At 42.6% G+C, this 18,337-nt stretch overlaps 1 protein-coding gene and 1 pseudogene across 2 annotated transcripts in view; both read right to left on the minus strand.

Annotated features, from left to right (window-relative positions):
• Bms1 (BMS1, ribosome biogenesis factor) overlaps positions 1–13,882 on the minus strand; it is a 33,912-nt gene extending 20,030 nt beyond the window's left edge. Inside the window, exons 1-10 of one of the 2 annotated variants that reach the window (XM_023721315.1) lie at positions 13,845–13,882; positions 12,858–13,071; positions 11,728–11,918; positions 9,592–9,671; positions 6,848–7,036; positions 6,172–6,314; positions 5,372–5,493; positions 4,554–4,747; positions 3,239–3,378; positions 148–884 (exon numbers count right to left, since the gene is read on the minus strand). In XM_023721315.1, the coding sequence (XP_023577083.1) occupies positions 148–884; positions 3,239–3,378; positions 4,554–4,747; positions 5,372–5,493; positions 6,172–6,314; positions 6,848–7,036; positions 9,592–9,671; positions 11,728–11,918; positions 12,858–13,033 (1,972 nt within the window). In that variant the 5' untranslated portion in view covers positions 13,034–13,071; positions 13,845–13,882. Of the gene's footprint in view, positions 1–147; positions 885–3,238; positions 3,379–4,553; positions 4,748–5,371; positions 5,494–6,171; positions 6,315–6,847; positions 7,037–9,591; positions 9,672–11,727; positions 11,919–12,857; positions 13,072–13,775 lie in introns of both variants that reach the window. The other variant, XM_004636565.2, reaches the window with a different exon arrangement.
• Positions 13,883–17,157: 3,275 nt separating this feature from the next.
• Positions 17,158–17,553, minus strand: LOC101589693 (annotated as a pseudogene).
• Positions 17,554–18,337: the final 784 nt, after the last annotated feature.

The following is an 18,337-nucleotide window of genomic DNA, read 5'->3' on the forward strand; positions in this document are numbered from 1 at the left end:
TGCTTCAAGCTCATGGTGTAGCACCTGAGCAATCAACAAAGTCTCCAACAGCAGACCCCAAACGTGAGCACCATACTGACAGCAACACTTCAAGTGCCAAATTTCTAGAGCAGCCAATTAACCTTAAACATACTTGAAGTTAGTTACCTGATGTTTCCCCGGAACAGTTATTTTCTTCCTTATAATCTTCTTCCTCTTTGAGTAAATCTTCAATATCACTGGTCTCCTCAATCAAGTTCTTCGACCCTGGTTTCTGACCATGTTGCCTTCTGGAAGGGCACATGTGCTTCTGCCCAACAGCCTCTCCGTCTCCTGCATCCTCCTCCTCTGAGCTAGGTGAGGAGCTTTCTCCAGATGCAAAGGCCTCCTCCGCTGTGCAGTGGCCAGAGTCAGAAGCGGCTAGGACTGCTTTCCTCATTGGCAAAGACTTCTCCAGGCTTTGGTGGCCACTCCGAAGGCTAGCTGGCAACAGTCTTCCTTTGCCACCTTCTCTATCAGCCTTCAATTCTAGAATGTCCTCCTCTCCACCGAGGTCATCATCCTCACTGCTTTCATTGGCTTCCTCCTCTTCTCCATCCTCTGAGCTCCTCTCAAGGTCATCATCACTGTCAGCAAATGCTGGCAAGTCCACCTCACTGTCCTCATCTGTCTCCAGTTTCAGCCGCTTGACACCCTTGCCCTCTGCGTACTCACACTCAGTGCCTTCAGGACCTTGTTCCTCCTCTGTCTCATCACCACTAGAACCACCTTCCAGGCCGTCACTGTCTTCATCCTCCTCCTCATCGCTGCCTCCAGATTCACCTTCTTCATCTCCAAACAAGGCTCTGCGGCGTATCCGACCACTACTCACATCCAGCTGCTTTTCCTCTTTTGGCATCCACAGCCTGCATTATCACATAAATTTAAAATAATTTTTAGGATGTACACAAAGTAGCTGGCTAATCCAGAAATGGTGATACAGTCAACAAAAATGTCAAGGGATGATTTAGGGTGACACTGCACAGGAAAATGATTTGATAAAGACTATCAAAGTTAACAAGTAAACTTTTGCCAATTCCCTAGCAAGGCACTTGTACATTGACAAGAAGAATAAAGAGATATATTTTTAAAAAACAAAATAAAACAAAAAAAACAAACCCTAATTTCAGGCGAACTGTTCAAAAGGGTGGTTAGTATTTAGTAAATCTTTTGAAAAACAGATTTCCAAGCTAGAAATGTGGCTCCAGCCCTGCAGCAGGAATACAACAAAATAAGCTGGACCATCCTGTGGTATAGCAGGCAAGTACCCAGAGACCAATGGAGATACATAACAGGACACAAGAAACAGACTGAGCCTTCCTGTGGTCAAATCACAGACAATGGAGGCATAAGAGTAATGGCAACAATGAGGTAACTCAAAAATGACCAAATGCCTTGGTTAACAGTGACTCTAGAATAGAAGAAGTGACGGCTCTTTACTAAAGAAAAATCAGCTGACAGATATCAAAGCATCAATCAACAAGAAAACTGGTCATGTGGTTTAGATCTAGTTGTCCCCTAAGGCTCCCTGGGGTCTCATAGCTGATCTGCTATTAGGCAGGGCCCAGTCACCCAGTCACAGGGACAGGACCTGGAAGGGTCTACTGCTCTCTGAGCTGCCTTCTCTCTGCTTCCTAGTGACCATAACACAGGCAACTTTTCCCTACCCAGGGCCTTCTGCTGTGCCATGTGTCAGGCCTGCCAAGCATGGACAGAAACTTCTGCACTACCACTCAAATTAAACTTCTCCCCTTCAAGTTGCAACGGTCAGGTATTCTGTTCCAATAATGCAGAAAGTGACTAAGACAACTGCCATTTTGAGTTACCACGCATAACTGCAGAATCATTAAGATTCTAAAGCTACAAGATGAAATAAAAACTATATAAAACTACTTAACATAGTGCTACATATAAAATTAGGAACACATCAACTGTAAAAAAACTGAAATGGCACCTTAAGAGAGTAAGTCAGAAGATACCAATGATGATAACGTAATGACCATATGAAGACTGCACAAAAAGGAAATGCTGACACTTATGGCAGTACATGCTTGTAATCCCAGTACTTAAGCTGAGGCAGGAGGGTCACAAGTTTGAACCCAGCCTGGGCAACTTGGCAACATTTTGTCTCAAAATAAATTATGATAAAAAAATAAATAAAATCCGACCCAGGGGTGTAACTCAATGCAGAGGTTCTATGGTTCAATCCCCAGTGCCACAAAACAAAAAGAAAAGCTCAGGATACTAACATAAAATAAAATGCATTGTACCAATGTCAGAAAGGAGTATCTACACTAATAAATATGAAACATTGACACACAAAAATGAAAGTAGCTAAGTACCACATGGATTAGAGTAACAACAACTTCCAGTGAACACTTCTTTATCTGTCAGCTGCAATACTAAACATATAGGCACACTAGAAGAAATTATATACTAGATTGAGTAGAAGGCACAATTCAATACACACACCCCTTATGTTCACAAATTCCAAACCCAGAGTAAAAAATTCACATGAGCTGTACATTAGTGGACATTACCCCAGAGACACAATACAATCCAAAAAACCTTCCACACAAAGTGTGTAACTCTGACCAGTACTAGACTCTGCTCTAGGATGTAGGACACAAAGAGGAAGCTAAGCAGCCTTTGGTCTCTTAAACTACAAGCTACCTACTATGGTTTGTGCCTAGTTGTCCCCCCAAAGCCTCATACAGTCATGGGGTGGGGACTTCTAGAATTTGAGATTAACCCATGATCCACTGGGATTATAGGTCTTAGTACTGCTGGGATTATGGGTGTGAGTACTTCCCCCAGCCTGGGTGGATAGCCTGAATGTAATATAGGAGAGACAGAGAGACAGACTCTCTCTGTGTTGCTGCTACTCTTCCATTTGCTCTCTGCTCCTTGCTACTGCCATGAAAGGGTGCTCTCTGCCCTGTGCCAGTCCGCCTTGGAGCTAGCTGAGTATGGACTGAAACCTCCAGTAACTGTGAGCTAAATAAACCTTTCTTTCCTTCATTTTGGGTGTTGGGTATTTGTCCCAGCAACGAGAGAAGACTAATTGAGACATTATCTATGAAAAAAAACAAACAAAACTTGAGAAACACATGCTCACACAATGGAAAACAGCAACCTTGTGTACTGCAACAGCAGAATGATGGGTGCTAGGATCTTCTATGATGCAGTATTTACTAAAAACGGAAAAAGTTACACTTACCCTTGGTTATCTATATCCTCTGACCCCAAAGGTTTGGAATCAGAAAAAAGTGTCACTCTGCTTGAAGCCATCTTGGCATCAATAGTGGAGTGGGTGGAAATGAGACTCTGGACCAGCTCCTGGGTGGGCCCTGCCTCCTCCTGTCAAATCAAGGAAGGAAAGTGAAGAGAGTGCAAAAAGGATTCTGGAGACATCGATTTCCATTAGCACTGCAAAACTGCTCTACACAGTTCCTGAAAATCTTTCTTATGTCCTCAAAAAGAATCTTTACAACAAAGTTTGAAATTGATTAGGGGCCAGGCAGATAGCTCAGCAGATTAAAGTGCCAGCTTAGGCAGACGCAGAGACCAGGGATCAATCCCTGGCATGCCATGCTGGCCCTGCCACCGGGCACATTGAGACAGCAATTGAGACTGGGCATGGTGGTGCGTGCCTATAATCCCAGTGCTTGGGAGGCTGAAAACAGAAGAATCACTATGAGTCTGATCTGCGTAGTAAGACCCTGTACTAAATACATTTTTTAAAAAAGAAAGAAATTGATGCCCATCTTCTTTAAAACGCTTTTCCAACATCCACAGGACGTTATTATAAAATACTTTGAAAATCCACAGGACCCAGTACTTTCAAAAACATTATTTTAGGGCCAGCCAAATAGCTGAGCAGATTAAAGCGCCTGCAAGCAGGGACAGAGGCCGGGGGTTCAATCCCTGGGCCTGCCAAGGCGTCCCCGCCCCCCAGGGCATGCTGAGACAGCAATTGAGACTGGGCATGGTGGTGCATTCCTATAATCACAGCTCTTGGGAGGCTGTACACAGGAGGATCACTGAGTCCGATCTAGTAGTGAGACCCTGAACACCCTGTGGACCCATCCCTAAAATACAAAAAAACAAAAACAAAACAAAACATTATTTTAACTCAGTAATAAATAACCTTATTTCAAAAAATAAGAAACCTGGAGTCCATTCTAAAAAGCAGAAACAAGACTATCCTGAATGAGAAAACAGGCTGAAAAAAAGACCAATGAGAGCTGGAAAATAGGCGGGTCTGTATGGAAAAGATGGGCCATGCAGATGCCACCCTGCCAAGGTGCCTGTACTGAGAGCGATAGGTCAGAGATAGAGATGACAGGAGGGCAGGAGGCTTTGTTTCTGGTTGATACAATGAGATACTCAGATATTCTGTGCCCTTAATATATGTATTTGGGCCTCAGCATAAAGATGAATGAGGAGAAAAGGCTCAGATAAATAAAAATAATGCATTGCTGTGGTGAAACACAGACTGGAAAGATAAGAAGAATTCAGAGAAGCCTTCTTACCATTGCCTGAAAGCCATGGCTGCCACCAAGGTCGACATAGACAGCATCTTTGTCATACAGCACACCCCCAACTCCAGAGAGAGGCGCATAAACCAGCTTTTCTTTCTCATTTAAACAGCGTTTCTTTTGCTGTTCAGGAAGAGCACATGGGTCTGGCAGGAAACTGACATCGCTCACAGCAAAATCTCCGACACCTGGAGAGGGGACTTTTAGGTGATAGCAACCCAACAAGTACCTACAGCTGGAAAGTATCCCATATGCCAAAGCCTGAAACTGAAGTGTAAAAAGGGCACCATTCACCACTGGAATGTATCGTGCCTCTTTAGCCATATGACACCGTCTACTTATAACACCATCTATTTAGTACCTTTGCTTTACAATTCATAAGTAGGGTTTCTGTTTTTGTTTATTGGAAAGCAGTACTTGGGATCAACAAACATCAAGGGATGTTACGTCACTGAACTACATACCCAACCCTTTTTAAAATTTTGCAATAGAATCTCAATCAGCTGCCCAGGCAGGAGCACAATTTTCAATAGAGCCTCCTTTGGTTGGGATTAAAGGTGTGTGCTATCATGCTCAGCTTAACTTTTAAAACCACTAATAAGCTAGGCTTGGTGGAGCCTAGCCCAGGCAACTTAACAGCTTAGTGAGATTCAGTGCAGTGTCAGGCCCTGGGCTCAGTTCCTAGTACAAAAAGCCCAAACAAATGAACAAACAAAAACCCTCCAGCAAGGCATTTGGTCATTTTTGAGTTTTCTCCAAGAAATGAAGCCATTCTCAATGTTCTACAAATATATTATTCTTAAAGTGGATACCTGGCATGTGAACTTGGCTTTTATTTTTCAAGTGTGCTCCTCGTAGATAACCATAAAGAGACACCTTTCGGTCACACTTGCTGTTTGTCCGGATATCCTCAGGGTTTGTCAAGTCTTCCATCCTACAAAAATAAAAATCACATAAAAGAAACAGATTCCCACAGCCTTCTAATCTCCTTTAATTTGTTAAGGACCCATCAATTTCTCGTTCATTAGAGACAATGTTTAGAAAATGGTAAAATGTAGGAAGTAGGCACCATTTACTATCTATAAGAGAGGAAGTAAATGCATCATGCATCCACTAGAGAGGGAGATGACATCCAGCTGGAGCAAGAGGGGAGTAAAAGGTTAACCTGCCACCTGGCATCCTACTTTGCCTGGACTCCAGCAGGAAGGAATTCCAGAAAGTCAACAGCAAGCACAGTACAGATGTTCTGACTGGCTGGAGCACCTGGACCCAAGGATGGCATCTCAGGAAACCAAATCTAAAAGATATCAGGGTCCACACCTGCAGTTTTCAGAGCTTCAAAATCCTTCAATTCTAAACATCATATGTTTTATTCACTCCCAAAAGCACAGTATCAGGCTGGGGATATAGCTCAGCGGCATAAGCACCTATGTGGCAAACACAAGTTCTTGAGTTCAATCCTCAGAACCATGCCCCCCCCCAAAAAAAAAAGATTCATCCAAAAGCACAGCATCTTCATTAATGGTCCAAAATAAGCTCCACTGGTGTTCTCCTAACCTTTTTTAAAGCTTTGAAATTCAGCCAGGAAGGAAAAGGTTATATCCATTTTTACCTGTCTGCCAGGATATAAGGGTGAGAAGTTTGCCATGTGAGAGGCCTAAACTTCATGACTGTGATAAAACGGCCCAGGTTGTGAATCTCTTGGTTCTGATATTCTCCATGTACCATTCCAGAGAGGTAGAAGAGCTTGGCACCCTAACAACAACAACAATAATAATAAAATAAAAATTAAATTTGAATGTCATTCTTACAAATACAACACCAAAGTAACTGCCTTAAATAAAAAGGAATTCTGAGAGGGGAAAAATCTCCAGCAAAGCCCTTATCCTGGTGCTCTAAAGCTGGTGGCTTCTCCAGGACTTGTCTCCTGAGGAGCTGACCACTCTCCAGTCAGTCAGTGGCAGGGAGAGGGCAGTGATGTTCCCAAGCAGGAAAGGCTTCTATGACCAAAGCTATCACAGTAGTACAAAAAGGAGAAAAGAGGCACCTCCTGGTCCTTATCTCTTTTCATTCATGGTCCCAGGACAGAGCCAGACACTGCCTGCTGGTGAAGACAAATGATGTATTCCAAGAGACCCAAAATAGAGACTTTTGAGAGAAATACCCCAGGGCGAGTAACAGATACACATAGGAGACTTGGGAAATGAATCCCAGACATGCTCATTAGCTTCTCTTCATTCTAGTTTGTGAGGATTGTCTTAGTAGCCAGTAATGATTTCTCTTCCTACCGGATAGACTTCCGTCCAAAACCTGTGTTTTAATCGTTTCTTTGTCTTCTTCAGTTGCTTATTATGCTTGAAGGAGTCCAAATGGGTGAGAATTCCCATAATTTTAGGAAAGCCATGTACTTGACAGATGTTTAGAAACTCAAATGTTTCCATTTCAAACCCAAAGCTGGCATCTATAAGCATCAGCACCTAAAAATAGAAGACACAAGTACTCAAGGAAACTTCCAAAAGGGGCCATCTAGACCAGGAGTCAGCAAAGCAATGCCAGGATAAATCCAGCCATCCATTTTTGCAACCAGTTTTACTGGAACTCAGCCACGCTGATTTCCTTATGTCTATAGCTGCTTCTGCACTACCACTGTGGGTCTGAACAGTAGCAACAGAAACTATGGGGCACACGAAGCCCAAGATGTTTACTCTCTGGACCCTTCCAAGAAAAGTGCACCTGGGTAGAGAAACCACTGCCCTCTCACCAGATCAAGATGACCACTGGGACATCAACTTCCATCTCAAGAATCCATGTATATAAGAACTCAGAAAAGGCTGGGGTAAACCTTGCTCCTGTAGAGAAATCCTGACTTCAACAAATAAAGCATTTGGTATTGTATTTTTAAGTCGAGCAACAGGTCCCTAGCAAGGAAACCAAGTAGATCTCAGACATCCAAAAGATAGGGAAAAGTAATAATCAATAATAAACTATTAAAGTATATAAAAACTGATTTTTGGTTTCAGTTTTTTAATAAGAAAAGGCTAATCTTTTTTTCTAGGAAGTATAATGAGAAAAGTTAATATATGTTTTAAATGGTATCATACAATTTCTTGCATTTTTTTTTCCGGTACTCAGGATTGAGCCCAGGGTCTCTGCAATAAGCTATGTTCTCCAGCCCATTTTATTTTTTTATTTTGAGACAGAGTGTCACTAAGTTGCCAAAGCTGAGCTCAAACTTGCCATCTTCCTACCTTAGTCTCCCAGACTACTGGGATTACAGGTATGTACCACCACACTCAACTAGAAATTATTTTTTTTAAAGGCTGTTTAGAACTGGGTCAAAACAGTATAATCATGAGTGATGATCTATAAAGAAAATACAAATTATGAGACAAATTATTAAAATTTAAAACTCTTCAAATATGTAATTAATTCAGAACTGACTGCTAGAGACCTTTAGTTTTAGCTATTAAAGACATTTCTGTTCTCATCTTTCTGTAGCTAACTTAAATAATCAAAAACTACAGACAACATCTATCTTTGACTAAATGAGGGAGTGTTCTATGATGCTGGGCCACAAACACATGCATATTGGTGCCTGTGTGTGCTGAGGCACAGGTGCTGCTGCCGACCATAGGCCACGCAACCTGCAAAGCTCTTCAGCAACTTGAACAAGGGGGAAGTCAGCTGACACCAGAGCACCAAGGGGCAAACAAATGCTCCTCTGCTTCCATCCTTGCTAACCACATGCTTTGCCCCTTCAGTACACACCCTAACTCCTGTGTCCTATATGCTTTTGCCATGACTTAGAAGGCACGAGGACAACCCAGAGCACAGCATTCAACTTAAACCAGATCACAACCACAGAAAGGAGTACTATTATTAAAAATGAGGTTGAGCTATACTATAAAACTTTACTGGTTAAGTAAGTCCAAGAAATGGTACATGAAGAAAAGAAAGTACAAAAGAATGTCTAATCAACTCACACTTGTGTGTGTAAAAGGTTACATGTGTGTTTACGTGGATCTGGGACAGGGCTCTTATGAGAACCAAGAGACAGGGCAGAGCAAGGAAGGAGAAAAGACCCACAATGCTGCTGGAGTATTTCTCCAAGCTTATGTGTTTCTTGTTTAAATCTTTAAAATATTTACATAAAAGAAATCTCTCTTATGTTTTCTAAAAGGAATCTCTCTTATATTTTCGAAATTAAGAAGGTTTTACTATTTCTATCATTTCTAAAGTATCAGATTAGTATGAGTATGCCACTTTGACAATAATACTTATTTTTACTAATGGTTGTGTTACATGTTCAAAATTTGAATGGTAACAAGGCAAAGTGGTACATGCTTGTTATCCAGCACTTGGAAGACCAAGACAGGAGGATTACCACACATTTGAGACCAGTGTGGACTACATAGTGAGTCCAAGGCCAGCCTGAACTGCATAAGAAGACTGTTTCAAAAACAAGAAAATAACAAAATGAAACAAAATAAACTGAATGGTATTTAGTTTTCTGTCATTAAAATGACACAGCTTTAAAAACCTACATTAATTTTATTTCAGGTTTTTTGCTTATTTGTTTTGTTTTTTTGTATAGGGTCTCACTAGGCAGCTAGGACTCGTAGTGATCCTTGCTTTTAGCCTCCCAGCACTAGAATTAAGGGGTGGGGCTTATTTCATGTTTTATGTGTCTTCCTGGACCGAAGGACAAAATCTATAGCTCTTCATAACCAAACAGCTCACTAGAAGCAGCTGAAAAGGAAAACAAAATAAAAAACAAACAAAACAACCCAAGGTCTTACTCATCCTACCTCATACTAGTTTAACACTGATAATGGAATTATCAGAAATAATGACCACTATCACTTCCGAAATACAATCAAGACCACATTTCCCATACGTGTGCCGTATAACTAGTAACAGTGGGATTCAACTCAGTTTAATGACTACACATTATTTTTCTTTAGCATTGGATAAGTAATCCATCACACTACTGTAAGTCTCATCAGAAACCCAGGCTGCCCCTGTGACTTACCAGATCTGCAACTTTGGCCAGATCAATCATCATGTTAATGTCACACCCACATTCAATGAATGTGAGTCTGCGCTTTTTGCCTGTAAGTGGAAAGACAAAAACTTTACTTTCAAAAAAATGCTAAAAAGACTCTATTTGTTAATGCTATCTTTTTTTTAAACTGCATCCAAGAAAACACCGTATAAATTTTATGGGAGTACAGGAAACATTCTTTGACAGGAGAAAACTAGTAAAATAAATTTCATATTGGTTTTCTTGCTATGTTCTCTTTAATTCTAAAATAATGCCAAGTGTACCCAAGTAAATAAGAGTGCGTGCTCACCTAGGTAAAATCCTGATGACAGAATTCACTATTATGACACTACCTTTATCAAATTTTCCATTATAACTAAAAATATCCTCAAACACAACACAAGATGCTCATGGAAACATAGTTATGTCTAAGTTAAAGCAAAAAGAAATTGGTTAAGAAGCTAAGGATGCCTAAAGATAAACCTCACTAGATATGGTAGTACACACCTGTGATTCCATGTATGCAGGAGGCTGAAGCAGGATCATAAGGTAGACACAGCCTGGGCAACTTAATAAGACCCTATCTTAAAAACGCTGGGAATATAGCTTGGTGGAAAAACACCTAGTATGTGTAGGACTCTAGATTTAATCCCCACTACTTTTTTTTTTTTTTAATTTTTATTTTTTATTTTTTTCAACAAATAATACACTGCATATATTCTTCTTAGTGGTTAATTGCTGTACAAGATGCGGACTTGTGATCCTATTTACAAACACCATTAGAACAAATCATTCTATTCATTAACAGAATGTAACTATATATCTATCCCAACCACTTTGAATACACAGATACAAAATGGACTTTCATCTGTATACCCCATTTTTTCTAAGTTCTGTTATTGAATATTATAGGTGTGTGAACTCAGCAAAATATTCTAAAAGAGTCCAGTAGCCCATAATAGCATTGGGTCTTCTGTTTAACTGGCAATGTCAGAAATTATTGACCTGAGTCTCCCACAGCTCAACTTAACAGCATGGCTTTATTTCTTATAATTTCATCTTCATACTTTTCTGCTGGATGGTTAAGACCAAGGTAAAGCAGGACCTATGCAACAAGAGTTGTAGCTTTTTGGTCTGAGAAGGTCAGTGAAATGCCCTCAGGATTTGTCCTGAGATCCTGTACCTCAGATTGTAGAACCTTTATCAGTGCAGCCATGTGGATGAGTCACGGCCAATGCTTGGCCAGTGTGCTCTCTGTGAAAGCCTGAGAGAGTATCTTCTCCCCATGTGACTCTCCTTAGGCACACTCTATGTCATCGATCACTTTCCTCTTTGGCCCCATAATCTTCTTGATCAGAAAATTTGGGACACTACCGAGGTACATGACGTTACAGTACAAGTTCTCATATGTCCTGAGTCTTAATTGACCTTAGAAGGCTAGGGCCATAAAATGGAATAAGGTTTTTTTTTTTTTTTTTGATCTGAATGCCCTGAGGGGTGGTTTGGCTGGCTGGAGTGTTGTGGGGATCAAACTACAGCAACCTGAGGCGGACAGCTTTGTGGAAGCAGCCACTTAAACAACTGAGCTAAGGCCTGGGCCCCCTAATCCCCACTACTCTTAAAAAAAAAAAAAAAAAAAAAAAAAGCTTCTATCTGACTACACTATTGTTATGATACATTTCAGATTTCACCGTTGCCATTTTGGTAATTATTTGAGTCTTCCCTCAAACTTTTAAAGACCACTATTACCTAAAGCAGACAAATTCTCAAAGTAAAAGAAAGCTTCCTCTCATCTCCACAAAAATGTGGCTTTGAGATGACAAACAGCTGTGCATGGTGTGCATCCTTACTGTTAAATGGATACACTCATCAGAACCAGGCCTGCTGAGCCTTTCCAAGGAGCAGTCCTGGCCAAGCCAATGGAGCAGCCAGAGTAAGGTACATATTCATATCACTATTCCTAGGATCCTAGCCCTTTCTGATGCTACAGTCAGTGCAGGAGAAGCAGAAGAGAGATAACACAATGTGACAATATTATTCTAACATTTTCTACTCATGAAAACAATGACATCCATGAGCCTCAAGTGACATCTGCCACATCACTTCTGAGGCAGCAACCCCTACCTGACACGATTGTCACAGGGCCTCTGATCTCAGTCAACTTCTGCCGAGTGAAGTTCCGAATGAGGCACTGTATTAAAGTGCTCTTTCCAACTTTTGGAGGCCCCATTACCACAACCACTATTGGTGGGGGCTCTAGTGGGGTTCGGTCAACCACTGGAATGTGATGCTTTTTTGTCTTTAAGTCCTGAGTTCTATTTGTTAAAAAAAAAAAAAGAAATTCATTTTTATTATTTTAAATTCTTAACCTTACAAGCACATTTTATAAAGAACAAGTGATACATGAATACAATGAATTTATTAAGCTTTGGCCCCAATCCAAACAACAGCTCTTCAAAAAAGATGTAACAAAGTACAAAAGTATATAGAGTTGCAGATTCAGTACATCTTAAATTTAATTGTTTTGTGAGTTAATTTTAACAGTTTAAAAGAACAGAAGCAAAACCTGAGGCAGTGTATCATAACAAATCAAAGCAGAGGCTTTAGATATAAATTTGGTCTTTCTACTTGTTATATGACTGGAGATAACTGACTGCGAGCCTCAGATTTCTCACCCATAAAATGAGGGCAAGAATAATTTTTGCCATGTGTGATGGTTTACCAACACCTATAAGCTCAGAACTGAGGTGGGAGGCCAGCATGGACTACCTAGTGAGATCAAGGTCAGCCTGAACTATACAGTAAGATCCTGTCTCAAACATAAATAAATAGTTAATTCCTACTCTCTTAAGGTTGTTGGAAGAATTTAATTCAATAACATTCAAACTACATTGTTGGATATATAGCAAGGACTCCCTACATAAAATGGTACATTAATATAAATTATAATTTTTAGTATTTCAAACTACAACTAAAATTATATGATTTTTTAAAAGTACACATCACCATAGAGATTAAAGTTTTGAAATAAATTCTATAAATTATTTTCCCATCAGCAAAATAAGTGTCAACCTGTCAGGAGATGCTAGAAGACAATCAGCATCTATGGAAAAGGCTTCTCCTACTTTGGCAAAAGCCAAACGGCATGTACATGTCCTGAGAGCTGGATTAGCCTCATGAAGCCAAATATCATCTGTGAGACTCCTACCACTTAAGGAATAAATGAAGAACCACCAGATCCCAGCTAGGCATACCTGTGAAAGGATCGTGCCATACGCACAGCAGACTGGACTGCAAAAGCTTTGGGGTTTCTCTTCCTGGCATCTTCTTCATCTCCAAGCTGAAGATCCCGCAGATGCCGTTTCTTTTTTTTCTCAGCTTTGGGCCCACTGTGTTTCTTTCTGTGCTTCTTCTGATCCTTAGTCTCCATAGTGGCTATCTGTCAACTTAAAAGTAACTTGAACTTACCTAGGGAGAGATGGAAAAGTAAGGAAAGTATTTTACAAATGGGGCAACACTAGAAAAAATAGTAGATTTTATTCGTTTCTTCATTTAGAGGTGATTTATCTGTTGACCCTACAGGAGCAGAAACTGGTTAATACCAGCTCAATTTCACTTCTCCCTTGCTGTATCATACAGAGTTACATGAGTTTTCTGCGCTAAGGGTCTCTTACACTTAAGTTACTCTTTGTTCATCTTAATTGTCAAAAACAGCAAGACTTGGGTCTGTGACAATGGAATAGTCTCTATCTGTGCTTTTAAGATAGTAGCTATTAGTCACACGCGGTTACTGAGACTCTCAAATGCGCCTAAGGAAACTAAAAATAAATTGTTCATTTTAATTAATCTTAAATCTAAATAGCGACAATAGCTAGTGGCTAACATAGTGGACAGTTCAGGTCTATGAGGTGGTTTCCTAAGGTCAATTAAACTTTAAGTGAAAAGTCTGAAGCGTATTACAGAGCGCCCAGACTCCTACGCGGGGCAGACGCGGGGAGCGAGGCCCGAGTCTCTCGCGCCGGGACGCCACTGCCCCGCGCGCGGAGCGAAAGCCACCTGGCCAACTCCACACCGACCTCTCCGCCCCTCCCCACCCCGTCGGAGAACTCAGCCCCGCAAAGGCCCTCCGGACACAGGATCCCAGACTGAGAACTCGGCACGCGCAGACTCACGATCTGCCCAGGCCGCAGGGAACACTGCCGTCGTCTCAGCCGCCCCGTCACAGTTAGATTGACACTTACTGCTCAGGTCCGCACGGGGACCGCCGGAAATGGAAATCTGCACTACTTATCAAGTCTCCGGAGGGAAACAAGAGACTGAAGGAAAAGGCCCGTGGAGGAGCAATTTTCAGGCAAGGGCCGGAAGTAGGTTCCTGATTGGCTGCGAGTGCGCTTAGGCCTCGCCCGCCGGGTTAAGCCCTCCCTGCAAGGCAGAGCCCCGCCCCACATCGTAGTCCCGCCCACAACCCCGTGACCACGCCCTGGCGGCACGTGCCCTGATGCCTCTAGTGGCTGCAGACTTAGCTCTGAACTCCGAAGCGGTGAAGATAACGTCCTTAGCCCCGCGCAGAGAGGCCACCGAGTGCACTGCCCAAACCGGCGAAGCCCCCTGTCCCGGTCACTACTCTGGTAGCCACACCCTCAGCCAGCCTGTTGTCAGCATCTGACCATACGGCACTCAGCTGCTGTATTTATTTCTCTTCATATCAAGCTCCTGTTTCCTACACCATTATGCTGTTGCGTGTTTACTTTGCTCCCTGTTATGGATCAACTCTGCATAGGAACCAGATCAGCCAGATAGAAATTTGAATAGAGTCTTTTATATACTGAGCTCAGGTCCATCAGCCACTTCTCACACAGGAGAAGGCTGATTGGCCCCCAACGTAGGTAGCAGGGGGCGGTATTTATAACAGAAATCACATCCAGTTTGGTAAGCAAATTTGTTATCTAGCACAGAACAACAGAAACTGCATTCATTTGACACAGCTGCAAACTGTTTATAACTAAAAGGTCTCACAGCTTAGTGATAAGTGCATATTTTTACAAGATACATCTTAAGATGACTATGTTACAGGATATGGTTGGGGAGGGAGTTTATGTTAGCTTGCTGCCTGGACAAGAAAGTTATTTATTGTTGAAAAGCCTTGAGCCAAAGGGAGAATACATTTCTTAGAGTAAACAACAGGAAGCACAAGGTTTTTTGTTTTTTTGGTTTTTTTTTAAAAATAATTTTCCACAGTTAAGGCACAAAACTCTGCTAACCCTTTACACTCCCCTCTGCAGCAAAATTTCATCAAAGAACCATTGTCAATATAGTCTTTGGTTCTCTGGGGGAATGTCATTTTTCACTACTGGCAACGGAACTCAACAAATGTTCTACCACTGAGCTATATCTTAATCCCTTTTCATTTTGAAACAAGATTTAAGTTGCCCAGGTAGGGCTCAAACTTGGGATCTTCTTGCTCAGCCTCTGTAGCTGCAGTTACAGGCATGTCCCTACTATGCCTGGCGCTCAGAGGAATTTTTAAAGGAGTGGTAAATGTTCTGTGCCATGCCAGGTAGTAGATACATGTTTGACTCCATCAAGTCCATAGAACTGTACATGATGAAGAATGAACCTCAATATATGCAAAATCTAAAAATCAGCCAAGATGTCTTAGAGTCTGATGGAAGGCTGTGACCATGACCAGTTTAACTGCAGCACATAATCCCGTTGAAGGCGCAGAGAGAAAAGGAACTGATTTCAGCATCTTTGAAAAAGGATATTTTGACTGAAAATTGAAAGATTAAAACAGAGAGAACTGTGTGGAAACACTAAGCTTATTGGTGAATGCTTCTCAGACAATGATGTTAAAATGCAGAAGCAGGGCCAGCCTGGCAGCTCAATAGACTAAAGTTTCTGCTTAGGCAGACTGCAGAGGCCAGGTAGCATCTGGGTTTGATTCCTGGGCCTGCTGTGCCAGCCCCGCACTGAGATGGTGATTGAGACTGGGCGTGGTGGTGTGTGCCTGTAATCCCAGCACTTGGGAGGCTGAAAACAGAATTGCTATGAGTCCAATCTAAGTAGTGAGAGCCTGTAGACCCTGTAGATCCTGCCCTAAATATAGAAAAAAGAAAAGAAGAAAGAAGAAGAAGAAGAAGAAGAAGAAGAAGAAGAAGAAGAAGAAGAAGAAGAAGAAGAAGAAAAAAAAAAAAAAAAAAAAAAAAAAAAGCAGTGGATTTTGTCCCAAGGTGAGCACGTGACCAGAGTTTGGCAAGAGCCATACTTTTCTCTGTTGGAGAGCCACAGGTCAGCAAAGGGCAGGACAAAGACACATTGGTGTTGGTGGAGTGCAGATCCTGGAGTGTGTTGTGTATCCTAGTTTTCCCCAGAGGCTGACTCACTGAGCCCCCAGCCCCCAGAACCTGGTTTCTAGTTCCATTGTCTGAGATGAGAAGCAGGGATCCTTGGGGAAAATGGCTGCTGTAGGGCTGGGGCAGGAAGTGTGTAAAAAGCTGGGAGTATCTGTGGTACCAGACAGTGAGAAAATGCTTAAACCAAAGTCTGACGAAGGTTTGTTTTGGGTGTCGATTTGCTTAGGAGTGCTCAGGGAACTGGCAAAACATTCAGGGTATGCCTATAGTACATTATTTAGGGTACGTCTATAGTATAGTTTTTTGGTTTTTTTTTTTTTTCAGGAAAACATTATCTTATTTTATTTTCATCTTAGCAAATGTTCTCATTTGGCACCTGATACATCAAATCAAAGACCTCAGGCCAACAAAACAGGGCCACTCACAAGCTCCCATCTGCAGTTCTCAATGCCCACCATCGTCAGAGCACCTATTCCTACCTTTGGTCCCTTGAGGAGGCCTAAATGTGTCTCAGATGTGCTTATGAGGCTGGCCACAAAATGGTGAAGTCCATGAAACTGCAATCAACAACAGGAAACATGAAAGTCCATGAAACATACCCAAGCAATGACTTGACAGCTGAGTTTGTTACTTAGGTGGCAGATTTCCAGACAAGGTCCCAGTCATTCTCTTGTTCAACACTTTCCTGTCTCTGCCTGGGCTGGAATGAAGAAACAGCTATCCTCTCCCATGACACAGTGGAGAAGATACAAACACTCTTGCATTTTCAGAGCTCAACCATCTAAGGAACTATGGATTAGGTAGATGAGCAGTGAGCTCTTAGGTCACTGCTGCTGGTTGGACAAAATCCCCAAGTTCAGTTTTGCTACTTTTGTAAAGAGGTACATACCCAGGATCCACGAAAACGCTCAAAGCCCAGCAAGACACTCGATTTATATGTGGTCTCTAAGTGGCCTGGGGACTTTATCAAGATTTCAGTTCAATATTAGCAACTCAAAACATAAATAACAGGAAGTATTTCAGGAATCAAGACTGTTCTGTTTATTGACTGGCTTAAAGAAAACTGGGTATTCAGCCAGGCGCAAGCAGGCGCTGCCTTGAGACCAAAACCTCTCTTCCGGTGTAGCTCAGGCAGGGCCTGAGGTCCAGGACCGGCAGCCCTCCAGCTGTGCAACGCTTGCTCCCTGGTTCCTGCCGGAGGCTAGCTGACCTGACCGGCACAGATCATGAGCAGCTGCAGAAGAATGAGGACCGGGACGTGATCAGGCCAAACCAGATCTCCAGTTCGTGGCACAGCAGCATCTCAAAAACGACCTTGAGGCTAAGAACGATGAGGACCCAGAAGAGAAGAAGCACATCCAGCCGCTTCTCCGTGTCTTGGAAAAGGCACACAGACATCATGGTGGTGAAGTAGGTGCTGAACCCATCAGCAGCGAGGAAGGGTATGAACACGTTCCAGCAGGAAAAGCCCAGGGCCAGGCCATCTACGCAGAGTGCCAGTAGCGGCAGAGAACACGAAAAGGGCTAGCAGGTGCACGAAGATCTCAAATGTTGCAAAGCCGAGCCACTGCACCAGCTCCCGCAGCCAGAAGAGCATCGCGCAGGCGGGCCCGGGCCAGCGCCAGTCCAATGCCCTCCCAGCCGACCGCGCTCTCTCTCCAAGCGGGCCTGTCCGACGCACGACGCACGCTACCGCTGTGAGCAAGCAGCCTTGCCTGCCCCCTGCCCCGGCGTGCCGCTGAGCCCCAGGCCCCGGCGCGGGACCCAGTAGCGTTTGCCGGTAGACGCCTGCCGCACCTGGCCGCCGTGCACCGCCGGCGCAGGTATAGTACAGTTAAAAGTGCTGAGCGAGTCACTTTCCTCTCCTTAATTCTAAACACCTGATACATAAAATAGCAAGCCTAAGAGATTGCTATGCCTTAGGTGAAAGAGCGTAGGCAAGTGCCAGAGGACTGGCACCAAGGGAGGTTCAGTGGACTGACTAGCAGAAAAGGGAAGTTGCCAAAAGCAAAGATTCTGGCCTTTACATTTTGAAAACCTGAATTATCAGTCCCTTCTTCCCCCCACCCCTTTGTTTCTAGATTGCTGGTGCAAGCTTTCTGTTAGGACTTGTTGGTCTCTGGGTGATGCTGGCAGAAAACAAAGATTTAGAAAATAGACAAAAACAGGTCAGGTGGAGGCCTCTTTACCTGATGAGAAAGAAGACTGTGCAACAACAGTAGTGGCCTTTATTTATACCTTTGCGAAGTTAGTATTAGGAGACCAAAGGTTGCCTCATGTCTAATGATTGAAATTGTCTAGGCAGAATGTTTTTCTTAAGATGGAGGTAGCTTGACGGCTTTAAGCACTGTGGCCCTGTCTTGGCTCCCACATATAACAAA

This window comes from Octodon degus, unplaced genomic scaffold (assembly GCF_000260255.1).
Source record: "Octodon degus isolate 3935 unplaced genomic scaffold, OctDeg1.0 scaffold00081, whole genome shotgun sequence".
Classification (NCBI taxonomy): Eukaryota; Metazoa; Chordata; class Mammalia; order Rodentia; family Octodontidae; genus Octodon; species Octodon degus.